We start from the raw sequence: 16,828 nt of genomic DNA, 5'->3' as shown, positions 1-16,828 counted from the left end.
TCTGATCTTAAAGATAAGGGTAAATAGCTTTGCTTCAGTACAGTAAGCAATAGGAAGCCAAGCAGTGATTCATATGGCCAAAGCAACAGGAGAAGAGACAACACAGAAGCGTAATTTTGGGGAGATTCTTGGGGAAGATAAGGGAAAGAAAAGGAAAACATTAGAGAGAAGGTTGTTAACGAGCACAAAACTATATATGAAGATATTAGTAGGTACTAGTCATAAAGAAAATATATTTCTATTTTCCACTAAATATTGGTAGGAAGTCTCCATTTTCAGGCATTTAATATGGATAGGTTTGATTTGTTGTGTTTCTTTTTCAAAATAATACCAAATAAAGGTGTCTTCAGCCATGGATTAATCATTTGCCAAACTTAGTTTTTAATTGAATGCATTACTGTGCTATATGAGTGCATAAAGGAGTAAATATCAAAGTTGCTCTGTTCTGCTATTGTTAAAATGGGAAAAGTGTTTTTTCCTTTGGAATTTTAAGTTTTATATTACATGATTTAGCCCAAGGCAAATGTTTTTTACAGCTGAATTATAAAGTTCTTGAGAAACAGGTTTATAGCAGAAGTGCAGACAGTCTTCAAAAAAGCGTTATAAGCACCAAGTCAAATTACGAAGCAAAGATGGGCCTGCACCCAAACCCCAAAGCTAGCCACTCCATTAACTTTTACGTACACTGGATTCTGATTCAGTCTTTCTTTGTAACACTAACTCATCCTTGCCATAAAATCCCATTACTGATGTGAAAATGGAGAGCTGAACAAACACGTAAGCAGTTGCAGGATCAGGGCCTAAAATACCATGACTAAAATGTGAGAAGTGGATTATAAAAAGAGACTTCTGAATCTTTCATTTGATGCAGGTTTATATTCAAGATGATTAAACACTTTCAGATAAATATATGTAAACCAAGGATAGAATGTCTTCACTCATCATTTCAAGGCAATTCATACATGGAAGAAACCTGCATCTATATTTGTGAACTAGAGAGAAAAAGATGGGTAGAAAAACTAGATTAATGCCATTCATGTTATGATAGGAAAGGATGTTAATGTACCAGACGCTGTTGTATTTCCTAGGCCTTGAGAATTCAACAGTAAAAAAAAAAGTCCCAGTGTGAAATCCAAAATGCCTACGGAGTGCTGAGGGAGGGCAGAAATCATCTTCCATAGACCATGTTAGCCACAACAGAGGCCATTCCTGTTCAGCTGTCTTTGCAGCCTGGTGCACATCTCTCCCTGTGCAAGAGGAGGAAGCACCAATATTTGAGACATGAGCATGTTGAAATCAGCCTTGGTACACGGATTGGTGGTTACAAGGTAGGCTGAGGGGATAAAAGCGACCTTAATCATTAGTCTTACAATTTGTCACATTGTACCATCTTCACTAATGTACATGTTCTGTCTGCATTTAAGTGTTTAATTTTTCTTTCACAGAATGGGATTTCTTTAAAATACACTAGCTACTAACACACTGCACCTGCAACTGCAGAAAGGGACTTGTTAATCGGATAGGAAAAGAAATGGAAAAAAACACTACAGTTTGGTTTGTTCGTTGGCTGGTTGGTTGGTTTGGAGCATCTTTACAGCATACAACTGGGAATGAGCATTTCTCCTCTGCAGATCCGTAGAAATTACCTGACAGACAGTGGTAATCGCAAAGCAAGAGAACCGTTGTTGTCATGCACTAAGTGTAATTTTTGACATAGACTCTCACTGGGTATCTGCTTACTACTTTTCACTTACAGAATTAATCTTGGCTTCTGAGGCTGAGTTTTTAAAACAAGCATGTATGTATACAGCTCTGCAACCCCTCAGTAAACTACCATCAGCAGGTAATTTCTGTTTTCAAAAATAGATGTACTTTATCTTAAAACCTATATTGTCTCTCAGTCAGTCGCAGACTATGATGTGCTTCAGGACAGAACCAATTTATCTCAAGGACTGTCCAGCAGCATGAGAGTTTTAATAATCAGAAAGCACTGTTAACTCTCCCCTTCCCCCTTATTCTGGGAACTTCTCTAAAAGAAAAAAAATAAAGGGGGCTTAATGTTCTACCCATAAAATATACATCCCAATCAATCAAGGAAATGCAGAAGTATTGCATATGATGATTCAGAGACTGCCTAAAGATGGGGAAATGAGACTGAACCCAATAACTCAGTCTGACTAGTTCCAGCCTGCCTGGTTTCCAGCCTGCCTGCAGACACAGGCACGGGCAGGAGCAGGGACAAGGGCAGGGGCAGAGACAGAAGCTATGGAAGGAAAGAATGAAGTGTACCGAGAGTGTAACAGGATCAAACTGCACTTTAGTGCACAATATCACAGAACTGGAATCACAGAAGAGAAGGGGAACGTCTGGCAAAAACTCAGAAAGTAATGATGAGAGAGGGTGCAGTATGAAACCGGCAGACAGATTTCCTACAGACTTAATCTCCAGACTTCAGCTGACCTTAAAGTGAGGGCTTCAAAAGGGCAGCGAGGGAGAGTGAGAGTGGAAGGCTCAGACCCAGGGCTGGAGACAAAGGGATGGAGGAGGCTGAATCTGTGTACGATTTCTGAACACAGATGTAACACATTTGTAGTTAATCCATATGGCTGCAGACTTACAACTATGTTTGAAAACTGTTTCAAACATAGTTACATCTTCAGAGTGGACAGGGATTTGCTGCTGCGGCTGCACTTGGAGGATGACCCTGCCCCCAGCAAAGCCCAGCTCTTTTCCCTCTGCATCCTTCAGAAAGACTCATTGTGGAGCAGATCCTCTAACGGGCCTTTTTCCTGATGAAGCGTTAACAGAGTTTGCCTCAGCTGTGCACCAGTAACAAATTGTTTTCAAACTCTGCTCTCGGAGATGAGAGTGGCTGACATCCACCGCCTGCCTCAGATCATTTTCCTAGCGCAGACCCATCTTTGGGGACCATTTAACACTGTGTTTCAGCTTTCAGCTTTAGAGCTCTTCCTCTAACCCCTACCCCGGCGACTGGATTGCCTCCACACAGGGGGAGCTCAAAGCGCTCCACGTAAAAGAAGCAGTCGCGTTCAGCTGCGTAATCACTCCCCTGGTGCAGAGGCAGCCTGTAAGGCAGGGCAATGGGGCAAGGAAGGGACAGGCCCCATAGCTGGTGAGCACCAGACTGTGCAGCCAAAGCAGCAGGATTCAGAGCCCACTATGTCCCCGCTTTGTGCCTGTCCCCTGGTGCCAGGGCAGGGGGAGGATTGCTCAGAAGGAGAGACACAGTCCCCAGTGGGGATTTCATGCCGCATAGCCTCCATGGGGAGCAGAGCTGGCCCCGGGGGATGCCAGAAGCTCCTCAAGAGGCTTAATGAGAGAGAAACAGACTGGGGGGGGGCAAAGAAGCAAGAGAAGCTGAGAGAAGCGAGAATGACAGCCAGTGTGGGCAAGAAGGGGCATGGGAAGAGGGTCGGGAGAGAGAGGGTGCAGGAAGGCCCCTCAGAGATGCGGAAATGCAAAGGGGACAAGGGCAGTGGGTCCGGGTGAGCCTGCCAGCTAGGGGTCCCCTCATGGGGGGTCCCCACAGCTCAGCCCACACCAGCATGGCCAGCAGCCTCTAGGATCACAGGGGATGGTAGTGTCCCACTGGGGGAGGGCAGAGACTCTGAGGGACATGCATGGGGCCGGGTGCTTGGCTGCGCACTCGCACGAAACAAAAAGAGTGGGTTTGGGGCGCGGGGTGGGGGAAAGGTGGCAGAGGGGGAGGGGACGGGGCAGGGTGCCCGTGGCCGCGGGGCACCGCGGAGGGAGCGAGTCGGGAGGTGGGCAGCGGTGCGTGTGTGTGGCGGCGTGTGGGGCCGGGGCGACGGGGGCGGGCAGGGCCGAGCAGGGCACAGCAGGGCACGGCAGGGCAGGGCAGGGCAGGGCACGGCACGGCAGGGCAGGGTATGGCAGGGCTGCGCGGGGGCGGCGGGGCGCAGGCGGGTGCCTCCGCCTGGATCGGCTCTACCTGCCGTGGCGGGGGAGGCCGCCTCTCGTCCCCCTTCTCTCCCCCTCCGCGTGCCCCCCGAGCCAGCCCCCGCCCCGGCTGGGTGTCAGAGCTGGGGCTTGCCGTGTTTGTTTGTTGGTTCTTCCGCGCTGCCGATGTCTTGGGGGGCTGAGGAGGTGGAGGAGGAGGAGGGCGGGGAGGGGGAGGGGACTGGGGCTTGGGAGACGGCGGCTCCTCGGCCTCTCTTATTGCCGCTGAGTTGCGCTCCTCTTCCTCAGGCTGCGAGCAGGAGCCGCCCGGGCGCTTCCCTCTTCCCCGACCGGCCGGGAGTCCCTGCAGCGGCAGCGCGCCCGCTCGCCTCCCGCCGGGGCAGGTGAGTGCGGGGCGCCGGGCACCGCCGGGCATCACCGGGCACCGCCGGGGCACCGCCGGGCACCGCCGCCCCGGCCGGGCATTGCCGGGCACTGTCGGGCACCGCGGCCGCGCCGCAGCGGGAGAGCGGGGCAGGCGGGCGGGACGCAGTTTGCCAAACTCCAGCGCCGGCTGGTCCCCGCTCACGGCCGCTTTCCCTTCCTTCTCTCCGCAGAACACCCCCGCCCCGTCTCCCGGAGCCCGCCCCGGCAGAGCGCTCTCGAGGTGCCAGCAGCCGCGAGGATTTTTGTCTGTCTTGTTTGTGTGTTTGTTGGTTTTTCCTTTTTTTTTCCCCCCTCGTTTTCATTCGGCTTTCTAGTCTCGCTGGGAATGGCAGGGGCAGCGGCGCCTGGAGAAGGAACAAGTGTGGGGAAAGGGAGAGGGAGCCGGAGCTGAATGACAGGATGCGGGCGACTTGAGGCACAGAAAGAAGCCAGCCTCCCTCTGCCCCCGGGACTGCCCTTGCGGACCCTGCTTTCTGCTCCTGACTCCGGCTGGAGGATTTAAGACCAAGAGTTGTGCGTGGAGGGCATTTGTGGTTTTTTTTTTCCTCCTCCTTTCCCTGCTGTCGGAAGGAAAAATGGATTGGGGACTTCTCCTGCACTGTGCAGCCCTCACCTTCACCCTCGCCAGGGCTCTGCGAAGCGGTAGGTGTCACGGGGGGCGCCGGGGCTCAGCCTGGGTGGGCAGCTGCGGGGCTGGACTGGGGGCTGCCAGAGCGGGGGCGGGCGATGGGGCGCGGCGGGCGATGGGGCCGGCACCGACCCAGCCCGGCTAGGGGGAACTTTCTGCCGGAGGAGGGAGGCGGCGCGGTCCTCGCCTGAGGATCGCCCGCCCTGGCGTGGCCTTCCGACTTTATTTTCCGCTCTTGTGGGTTGCTGTATAAAGCAGGCTGCTCGTTCTCACTAGGTCAGGACAGCCAATTATCTTACTAGTGTTTCCTCCCATAGGCAATTAAATAAGTCTCGCCTTCAATATCTGAAAGGTAATCAACACTTTAGAGGAAAGGCTTTCTATCCCCCCCACTTTCTTTTTCCAAAGCGTAAGATTTCAGATTATCATGCCTTTTACTAGCTGTGTGTGTACCTGCTGGTAGTCTTCAAACGGAGAGCTCTCTAGACTACCCCTTTCCCAAGTCTGCAGTTTACGTGCAACTTGCACAGTGCCAAGAGAGAAGCTGAGCTGCTCTGTGAAGGCTCCAGACTCCCTTCCAAGAGAGAAATCCCGTAGCAAATGACTGAGGTAGCTAGTGTACTATCAGGCAGCCCTTGAAAACACAACTAATTAAAAGCAGCGTGCTCCTCCCTCCTCGAACAATGCCAGGGCACCGTGAGTATATCACTGCACGATGCATTTTTAAAGATGGTCTAATTGTGGGACTGCTTGACGTTTAGCTCTCATACATGAAACAGCTCATGCGAGTTTTCCTTTCCCGACAAATCCTGAGCAATTATTATTAACTAATTATCAAATATTTACTTTTGCCTGACTGGGTTTTCAATCAAAGTAATTAAACGAAGAGAGTACCCTCCACTTACGCTGGTATATTGGTTTAATAAGGGACCACAAGTGGAGTGTCATGGAAGAGGGAGTATTAAAATCGTGTGTTTTATGATGGAAGTTAATCTCTTTCCCAATAGGTTTTAAGGAGGCTGCTTAATTTAATCAGGACGAGCTGCCTCCTCCAGCGCCGTGGCGCAGGAGCAAAGGCACTGGAGGCGCATGCCAAGCCCGGCTTGGGGATGCTCCGAGAGGTGCACTTTGCTCACTCCCCAGCCCAGGTGAGGGGTGCAGGCAGCCGCCTCACTGGTTCCCACACAAACTAGGACTGCCCCTAGTCCTGCACCCTCTGAAGGGTGGGAGGGGGGCACCCGGTGCTCTTGTTGATTATTTCTCCCCATTAAAAGAAGGGGAGTAGGGCAGGTTGCTGGGCAGAAGCCTCCACCATGAGCAGTTAATGTGGTAGCCCTGAGGGAGTCACCAAGGCCATTAACCTCCTCCGTAACCTACCAGACCTACTAATGCCACCTTCACCTACATGCACTACTAGTGTCCACTAAATTAATTCATTAACCTTGTTTAGAACTAATGGTCCAAAGTCATTAGAAACTCCTCTTCTAATCAAGTGTGAGAGAGATTGCACAGAGCCAGAGAGTCTAGCAGACCGCATTATCTTATTACACTGTCACTTTCCCAGAAGTCGCAGATTAAGGAGCGCTGGTGGTAGTGAGTCCACCTCATCGTCCTCTGAAGTGACTCTGTCAAGTGACTAGAAGCAGCACTGCTTTATTTCAGGCATTTAACAGATGCCAGACTCTGCCATGTTGTTTGCAGGGCTGGAGTGGGCTTAATGAGACAGGATCACTTTCCGAGTGTGCTTACACAGGGAGGAAAAGGCAAGATTCCCTGAGAGCCCCAGAGAGTGGATTAGCAAAATCACCAGTTACAGCTTTTGAGCTTTGAGCTGCAACGCCTTTTTTTCTGGTCGGAGGAAAACAGCCTGTTTCGCAAAGGCAAAGCGGATATAAATAATAAGATAGCCTTTCCCAGCAACATGCTTAGCAATATGTGGGTTTTGACCATACAGCTGAGTATGTATCATCCTCTTTCCTCCTAATTTATGGCAAATAATTTCTATAAAGAATGTAGCTTTATGCATTTTTGATATGCACTTCCTCATTCATTTCCACTTGACCTGTTTTTCCTACAATAAAATCCCATACATTTATAAATTCATGTCGAGAGCAAGGAATGCCATTTTGCTTTCACAGGCAATGTGTTATATGCAGCACTGCAGCCTGTATATACCATTATTGGGATGTAGTGACAGATAGTCTTGCTTTTTAGTGTGGACATTCTTCATGTCTGTAGTTTACAGTCATATTTTATTGCTCTAAATTAAACAATCAATGTGTGGAGAAAGTTTTTCCTCCCTGAAGGTCTACAGAAAGAAATCCATAGTAGTAAAAAAGTGATAACACGAACCTGCACTGGACAGTGAAGTGAGTGACCATGTAGATTGGATTTGTTGTCCTTTTTTATTTTCATATAAACCTTAAAATGCAACCCTGACAATGCTGGCCAAAGGAGCAAGATGCAGCATAGCACATATCACAGTCACACTTGGTGGATCTGGAAACTTTTGCAACTATTTTGCTATTAGAAATAAATCCTTGTTGTTGTTGGGGGGAGGAAGGGACAGAGGGAAGGGGAAAGGATGTTGTTCTGCTCCATTACTTTGATGCAGCCTCCAAGCATGAACAAACTTCCTTGAGGAATAAATAGTGGATGATTTCTGCTTCACTGAAACCACTTTGTTCTCTGCTAGCCTGGGTTTGAAGAGCACAGATAGTTTCAACCTGCCTAGATTTATGGACTGATAAAACAAAGGGCGGGTCTGCTGCGAATGAGCTTGGATCCACCAAGACAATCCCAGTGGTCAGTGACACAGGCCAGGCTTATCCCATAGCTGGGCAGGGGGTCAAATGGCATCCTTTTAGCTCTCCGCCCAGCTTTCCTTAAAACTTCATAATTAAGAAGATTATACTTTTTGGAGACAATGGTGTCTTGGACACCCTTCTGAGCCAACACTAACACTGTTGTGAGGATGCAAGGTTTTAACACTGTAAGGGGCATTGTTTGCTCGGGGCAGGGGTTTTTTTAAAAGGTTACTGTTTAGAAATGGGTATCTTCTGCTACCCGCTGCCTGTCACCCTGCTGGACTTCAGGATGGGCACGGAGAGGCAGGCCTCTTCCCTTGGGTAAAATGTAGCAGAGATGCCTTCGCGTTAAAGGCATAAAGATGCAGCAAAAGTTTGCTTGAAGAAGGCTGCACACACACATACAGACACACACCCCCCACCCGGCATTCCCACGGCGGGCAGCCGGTTCGCGGCTGTGGGCTGAAACCGGGTGCTTGCGGGGGGGGGGGCTGGGAAAAGCCACTCGCTCTGCTTCCCCTGCAGATAAGTGCGGCGACACGATCAAGATTGTAAACCCCGGGTACCTCACCTCTCCCGGCTACCCGCAGTCCTACCACCCCAGCCAGAAATGCGAGTGGCTGATCCAGGCCCCCGAGCCCTACCAGAGGATCATGATCAACTTCAACCCCCACTTCGACCTCGAGGACCGCGACTGCAAGTAAGTGCGGCCGCGCGCTGCGGAGCGCCACGGCGCCACCTGCCGGCCCGCCGCCGCAGCTACGCGCACGCGGACCCCCCGCCGCGCTGCGCTCCGCGGGGCTCCGCGCCCCGCACCGCCCCGCCGCCACCGGGGCTGCTCCCCGTCGCTGCCGAGAGGCTGCGGCCGGTGGTTGCTGTGGCAAGGCACAGGAGGCGCTCGGCGGAGCATCCTTCGGGGCAGGGGAGGAGCGGGGGGAGTTTGAAAAGGTCTTTGCAACTTTTTGAGCTTTATGAAGTGTATTTGAGTTCCGCCTGCCTGATGCGAGAGGCAAGTGGGTGGTGGCGATGATGATGCGCGCTGTGGGGGTGCGATAGGGTGAGGCAGCGTTGCGTGTTTGTTGGCCTGCTTGCTTTTTTTGAGTAAGTCTCTAGAGTTTTAAAAAACAGTTCCCTTTCATTTTGTATCCCCACAGCTACAAACAGCCTATGGCAGAAACAGGCAATTTATAAACTGCCAAATCCTCTTAACGCAGAGTTAGTCTGGGATTTACTCTCATCCATTAAGGGGCAGTGGACTGCAGGACTGACAGTCATATTTCCCCCTTTCTCCCCTTGCTGCTGATTTATAGCCAGTACCTCTTCTTTCCCCTCCTCCTGTTCTACAGTAGTGCCCTGAAAGGAGGAAGGGGACAGCTGAGGCTCCCTTTGCTCCCCTGTGCTGGCGTTCCCTTTGAGCATCTATTTCCAAGAATGAGAAGGGGAGTCAGAGCCTCCCAGAAGCTGTTGTCCACTTTTCCCCAAATCTGTAAACCACATAGCTTGCACAAGGCAACACATGGTCTGGTCATTCCTCTCTTGAACATGCCCTCTAAATTCAGCCTACTTGTTTCATGAAGAAAGTATTTTAGTGATTCATTACTTAAAAATTTCTTGAGTATCATGGTTTTTTCATCCCCTGCTGACAACTGCAAGAGAGAGTTACTGTTCATTAATGCTACCAGTCAAGGTTTTCTCTGCATGTCAGAAAGAGATTAAACTCAATAGCCATTGGTGTCTGGCATTTCATGGGAGTATTCGAGATTTTACAGGATTTGGTTCTATAAAATGATGCTCAGCATCATCAGGAGTGGTTGTAACAGACCATGAGGTTAGAGTGCTGGACTTAGAGAAAGGGAGCAACTGTAATTGAGCACTTAATTTTTACCGTGCATGTCTGTGTTCCTGTTACTTAATAAATTGATTACTTAGATCACAATTATTGATTTCACTTAAAATGAAATTCTCTAATGATGCAGTGTGGTGCTTCATTGCTTTTTTGTTGTTTTTTTTTTTTGTAATCTCTTATATGTCAGCATTTCGGTACCACAGTTGAATGATAATGCAGGAAAGCCCTATGCTCATAAAACTAAACTGACTCTTTGTTACAATGAGTTTTTGCTGTGGTTTTGGAGCTGCAGCTCGTATTCACACCATATGTTCACATGCTGACTTCCCATTCTTTAATTTTTAATTTGTTGTACTCAGGCAATTATTCACTTCCCTGTGTCTTCTTGGTACAGGTTTTGCTTTTGTTCTGTGGGACCATGTTAGTGCTTTAAAATGTTTCTCTCTCTCTTTGTCTCTTAGATAGAGATTAGGAAATTAAATCAAGGATATTTCAGTGTCAAATCCATTTTGTTCCTTGCTAGAATACGTGTTTTTCCAACGCTGAAAAACCAACATGGTCTTTGACAGCAGTAAAGTGGTGTGCAGCATACAATTAGTTGAAGAACAAGTAATCTTTGTGGCATAGTGTTGTGCTAAACAGAGCTAGGCTGAGCTGAACTAGGTCCAGGGAAGGGACTGAATCCCTCCCTCCATTTCTCTCTTCTCAATATTCTTTGTCCACTCTCCCTCCCTGCATTATTTCTTCCTCTGAAAGGGGGCCCAGCACAGTAATGAGACAGTAGAGGGTGGAAGGAAATCTCTGAACAGGGTTGTTTGCATTGTCTTTGCAGGATGTGATCGTGATGACTTTACCGTTATTTGGTCTATGCTGAAATGCTAATTGTCTAGGCTATGCTAAATTACTCAGCTGCTACTTCACTTATATTTAAAATTGCTCTTTTTAACTTGAGGGGGATTGTATTTGTGCCAAAAAACTTAGGACCAGAATAATAGAAAATTATTTCAGCAACAGGAATTTGTCAACAATCTCTATGGTTTGAAATTTCAGTGTCTACTTACGAAATTCACATTCCTTGTACCAAATATTGGGTACAACAGGAGATCAATGCTATACAACATATCACAAGATTTTTTGGTTTTGCAATGAAGTACATTTTGATTTCCTAATATACTTTGTTTATTAGCAACTCAGTCTGCAATCTAGAAATGTGCAATTTAGGTTACGCTCTAGTTTATTGAAAGGTTTAGCACTGGAAATTAATAAGCACTTAAATATGAAATGCAGATAGAAAATGAGAGATAGGGGAATTCATGTCTGGGAACAAAAAATGCCCCATACAATTAGAGCAGGCCAGAGGAGAAGATTAGCTTGCTGGCCTCTCTCCCAAAATCCTCTTTATAATGCTGTTCATTGCATCTTAGACCTTAGTTAGCATTGAAAACAACTTTAATAACAAGGACCTCCTGAGCCCAGGGAGGGAAACAATGTGACTTTGGAAAGGTTACCTTCTTGTTCTGTAGTGCCAACAAGAAAATCAAGAGACCTTATTTAACTTTTTGAAATATTACTCTATATAGAGGGCTAGATGTCTTGAAATGTAAAACTGGTGAAAGGTTGATTCTCTGAGAAGAATCAAAAGCAGCAAATTTAAGCTTTAGCTGTACTGAAGCTGTTCCCAGTTAGTCTCTTTGTAAATTAGGGTTTGGAATTAATTTTAAAAGTATGCCCTTGATTTACCTACTTTTATGCTATGCTTTAATGAATAGGTATTTCTCAAATGACTCCTAATAAAATTCATATATGTATGATTTTCTGACGATCAGAACCATTTGAGTTGTTTTAAATTTCAAGCAAACATGGTGAAAATTCCTGTTTCTCTGGAGGCATTCCAAAGGACTCAACTTTCACAGTTTTGAAGAATAAAGATACGCAAATAGTTAAAGCTATGTTCACACAAGCTAGGTTCATCTAATAAAACATCTTCCAGCCAGAACTACTGAAGCAGCATAATGGAAATACTGGGTCTCAACAGGAAGTATACAATCATGTCAACCACAGATTGTTATCAAGAACATACATAATGAAAAAATACACAGCTTCTTTTTAACTTTTAACTTTAATGATTGTTATGCCTCCTTGTCAAGAGGCCAAGAAACAGAAATTATGGTTGTACTTTAAGTGAAAAGTAGTTTCTATTTGCCTTTTTGCCTTTTCTCAAGCAAGCCCAAATAACAGCCATGCATTTTTGGAGTCAGGAACACGGTTAAAATGAATAGAAGACATGAAACATATGGCTACGTATTAGTTAAAATGCTCCAGTGTTTGTTGCATGTGGTAAATGCTTTTCAGCACTTAGTGCAAGCTGTACAAGTCTCGTGTTGCTGAAGTATCCTACTGTGTAAATGTAGCCATCTTGGATCTAGTAAAACTTTATACCTAGATAATAAACAAGAATGTCACTGATACAGTACTTTGAATTTATGGAACTTTTCCGGTTTCCCAGCAATGCACGCTATCAGCATGATAATTTATAATGGTTTGTGACAAATGTTGCTGAGCAAAGAGGTATGTGGTTACATTCAGATCAGATGTCATTATCTAGGGAGCAATAAAAATTTCACAGACACTAGGTTAAAAACATTAAGAAAATGAATGTGAAGCTTCAGAAGAAAAGGGCTTAAGAAAGGTGGAGGGTTGGGTAGAGAAAGCCCAATAGTGGTTTCCCTACTGACAAATTATTGACTTTGTTGCCAGACTTGACTGTATTGTTTTACAAGGTTTTCATAGATATACCACACAGCACAATTGTTTTATTGGCCATCATTTATAGATGTAGAGAATAAATATCATCCTTGCTTGACAATTACAGAGTGTATACACAATGCTGTCAAATCACTTGGAATGGAAAAATTGCCCATTTTGGAAACATTCAAGCTGTTGAAGGAGAGATGTCATAGATAATTATTCTTTATATTGCATTTGCCAGGGATTAGTTACACTGATGAGATTAGAGCTGTATAGAAATTGCAGTCAGTTACAGAATACAGAGCAAAAAATACCTATGTTTGTTTATATAGAAGAAAACAGCTCCTCTAGATCCTTCAGTAAGGAAGAAAGCACAGCTATCCAGACCTACAGAGTGAAACTGTTGCCCCACAGAACTCCTATAGACCTTAATGATGTTAGAAATTCATCCATCCATTTTATTTCTAAATAGTGTCAATGGATTTATGCTATAAATCTGTAGGTATAACAAACTGAGGCTGGTAAAATAAACACGAGCAAGGCAAGCCATGGCTCAGCCTTTCTTTAGTTTCTGCAAAGTTTAAGCTTTCATTTACTTTTGTCTAAATCCTGGTTCCTATTCTTCCGTGCAGCGAGGTCTGCTTTGTGCAGACTTTGTGCCTCGTGTTTGTCTTGTGCAAGGGAGGTTTGAGCCCTTTGGGTTGAGCTGATGGGAGTAAGAGCGCACATGTCCTAGCTGCCCGTCTAGAAGAGAACCGCCTGTAAGGGACATCGCTGGGCTGCCGGTCAAGCCTTGCCTGTCAGAAGGGTCCTGTCAACAACTGCATGTAATAGTTGCTTTCTGGCTGCCCAGAGGTGCGGCTAGAGCCTGGCTCCAGCCTTACCTGCCCTGAACTGCTCCCACAAACTGCACCAAGAACCTCTCAGGTGTAATGGAGGGTCTGAGCCCAATGCAGCCCCGTTATCATTGGAAACAATGGGGATTTTTCCCTCCACTTCCACAGACCTGTCTCCACTTCCACAGAGCTGTCTCCTGTTACTTTTTAAGGCTGTGAGGAAGGGTGCAGCACAGGCCGTGTGGGACTGGTTTACGACTGTACCAGTCATTTTGATGGCACATATCAGTCAGAGCTTCCTAATTCCCTCTCCCTCCGTGGCTGCTGAGCGCGGCAGGCAGTGAGGTGACTGCAGCCAACAACGTGGGGTGGGCAGCACAACTAGCAAAGGAGCAGATTCATTCAGGCCCGTGAAAGGCAGGGACCATATTTGCCTGTGGTTGAGCAGAGAAGTCTGAAGAAGCCAAGGCTTCTGAGCTTTCAAACAGAAATTTTAATGGTTTTAGGGGCCAGGCCACGCTCCTCTGGTCATTCGTGTCGGGCATTTAGCAATGTGCCTCAGGACAAGGCATCCAAGAGAGGTGGGAATGCCCCCTCCGCACTGCTGAGGGCAGCTGGAGGAGCGCCCACGCGCTCCTGTTTGCTCCAATTTGAATTAACTGAATCACCCGGCCCGAACACCTTGTGCCACCCCACCGTGTCCTTCACTTCAGGAGGCCGTCAAAGGCCTGAACGTCTCTCTTTCGGAGCCAGGCTCGACACAGCCATGAGCGGACATGGGGCCCAGCACTGACCCACTGGGAAAGCCATACCCGGGCTGAAAGGGCAGCTTCTCCACCCCCTTCTCTCTCAAAAATCTGTCCCTCAAGAGCTGTTTGGTGTTACTGAGAGCTTATTTGGGAGTACTAAAGGGATGAAGTGCACCATCCTTCATGCTGTCCCCAAAACAAGAAACAAGTATTTTTGGCATCGTTTAGGATGAGTCATTGCAGTGGTTTTGTGATATCTCATGTTCCTGGGTGCACTTTGAGGGCATTTCTCTACTTTAAAAGCACACGAAAGGCTTTCTCGGGGAGCGTGCTGCTAGACTCCAGACAGGCCTGCTGGTGACCACTGCCATTTGATACCCTTTGGAAGGCTGCAGTAAACAGTGCCAAGGAAAGGAGTCAGCCCAGAGCCTGCGCAGGATCAGGGAAGCAAAAAACACTTGTTGGAGTAGACACAGAGCATGTTACCACACAGACACACACACACAAATAATACTTTTTTTTAACTTAAAGGTTCTGGATCATGAAAATATGTACAAGTACATGCTCTTTGCTACAGGATTCAGCATGTATTTGCACACAAGTATCAGATACAAGTATCTAAAGATAATGCTGTTATTTTGTTGTGCTTTAGAGACTAAACAAGAGTTGGAAGAAGCTGGAAATTATATTGTTTTTCTCATTACACAGTGTAATAAACCAACTCTTTTGTTGTTTATCCAAGCAGTTAATTCTTGTGAAGGTCTCTATTGTCAAACTGTTTAACAATTCTTTCTTTTAGAGTAGCGGTTTGGGTTTGAGTTTTCTCAGGAAAAGGTATTATAGGGAAACCATGACCAAACTGCCTTGTCATAGCTAGAGAGTCTGTGCTGGCCTGCATTCAGGGCTGAGGTGTTGGATGCAGAGCCTGGTTTTGCATTGTGTGTGTATAGGTGCATTCCCTGGCACAGCAGAGTCTTGACTTGGGTCTCTGTACAGTAGTACATTAAAATTATAACAATCATGTACAGGTGTTTCTATTAATCCAGACAGTTAAGTGAACTGTAGGGAGAATTCTGTCTTGATGTGCTATAACCAGCTGCCCTTCAGACAGGAGAAAACTTGAGGGTCAAATACGGATTCCCATGAGCCTAATCCTTCATCCTTTCTGTGGACAGAGATAGACAAATTCAGAATAGAGCCTGAGTCCTTTCTAAACTGAAACCCAGAGTCACTGGCATTAGCCCCATGAAACACTCAATATGTTTTCAGTCAACCCCACCCTGCTCTCCTCTCCACCTCCCTCTCCTGTGCTAATGTAATTAAAACAAAAACCTATGTGTTGCTGAATATTAGTTTCTTAATTATAGCTTATTGAAAGCTATAACATTGGATCATAACTTGATAATTATGATATAGGGATTTTTATACAGCTGATGGAAAATCAAATTCAGTTATTTTCTTTTGTAGTATTTCCAAATAATGAAATTATGTCTGAAAACAGGATATACGTGCACTCACACGTGTATGTCTAGACTTCTATATCGCACAGAACTATGGGATATAGGCATATGTGTTACATGCACTTCTTTAAGACTGTGCATATACACACACATTAATGCATATAGTATAGATTTCTTAGTTTATGTAGAAGTTCCTAAAGTAAATCTACTAATTAAAGCGCTAATACCCATCTTAAGGCTGATAATTAGGTATAAAGAGAAAAAGGACAGGATTAGTGTTCAGATCATGTTCCAAATGCCTCTTAATTGGGTGTTTGTAATCAATCCTGATTGCAAGAGGCAGTGGTTTGGCAGAATAAAGAATGAAAAAGGCTTAGCACTACTATTTTCCTGTTAGTTGACTTGGCTGTCGTATTTAGGTCAGGATCCAGTGTCAAACAAGGTAATTTTGTCAGCCTTAGCGATCCTCATAAAACATATAAAAATCTTTTCTAATGATACTTTTTCAAGCAAAAAACTCTCTCAAGCTAGAGAGTTATTTTTATCCAGAATTTAAAAAAGTGTTTTCAAGTGAACCACAGAAAAGACTTTGTACTCCTGGCCTCCATCCACCACTGACTTCTGAAACCAGGTCTGAGTTCACTGTGGGTCTTTCATTGCATTGACCTTGGCACTTTTCTCACCAAGCCACAGTTTTCCATCACAAAACCACACAGCTTGGTATAATGATTATTTCTTTATCCCAAATAACCAAACAATTTTTTAAACAGGGTGACAGATTTCCCTTTTGCACTGTGGGAAGCAAGCACCTGGCCGTTTCCAAATAGAGTTTTAATGAACTTCCTGAAGGAGATTTGAGAGAAGTTTAATAAGTCACCTGCCAACTTTTTGGGAGCATAGGTCATTTGCTTTTCTGTAGGAATTCACAAAAATGTAAAAAAAAAACCCTTCCCAAGTCCTAAACTTCCATGGAGGAAAATGATTTTCATGGGCAATATCAAAGGTTTTTAAAAACGTAACCTCAAAAAATCAAATTTCTGATTGTTTCTCACACATAAGTTACAGTGAAACTCTGTGATCCACATAGCTGGTTATGAATTATGTGAGCTTTATAATAATTCATTTAAACAGGAAAGGATTGTGCATATTTAGACTCATCTTGCATGTTAATAGCATTACAAGTATTTTACGTAATGCTATAAAATGAAGAATTTAGATGGCTCAAAAGGACCATTGAGAAAATATCTCCATATGTGGAAGAGACACTCATTTGATGTGGTGATTTCTTCCAGAAGAAACTATGCACATCCCAGAAGCACAATAACCAGCTGTTGTACAGGAGAAACTGGGCAGTTGCCTACTGCCTTCCAAGCTGATGTGGAGCTG

The 16,828-nt window shown here is 45.8% G+C and overlaps 1 protein-coding gene across 5 annotated transcripts in view; it reads left to right on the top strand.

Annotated features, from left to right (window-relative positions):
• The first annotated feature begins 4,227 nt into the window (after window positions 1-4,227).
• NRP1 (neuropilin 1) overlaps window positions 4,228-16,828 on the top strand; it is a 117,813-nt gene continuing 105,212 nt past the window's right edge. For all 5 annotated transcript variants that reach the window (XM_068404474.1, XM_068404473.1, XM_068404472.1 and 2 more), the window contains exons 1-3: window positions 4,228-4,325; window positions 4,539-5,010; window positions 8,329-8,503. In XM_068404474.1, coding sequence (XP_068260575.1) covers window positions 4,944-5,010; window positions 8,329-8,503 — 242 coding nt within the window. In that variant the 5' untranslated portion in view covers window positions 4,228-4,325; window positions 4,539-4,943. The remainder of the gene's footprint in view (window positions 4,326-4,538; window positions 5,011-8,328; window positions 8,504-16,828) is intronic.

The sequence above is a fragment of the Nyctibius grandis genome, chromosome 7 (genome assembly GCF_013368605.1).
Source record: "Nyctibius grandis isolate bNycGra1 chromosome 7, bNycGra1.pri, whole genome shotgun sequence".
NCBI lineage: Eukaryota > Metazoa > Chordata > Aves > Nyctibiiformes > Nyctibiidae > Nyctibius > Nyctibius grandis.
Note: the sequence above shows the minus strand (reverse complement) of the source record. Positions and strands in the feature narration are given on the sequence as shown.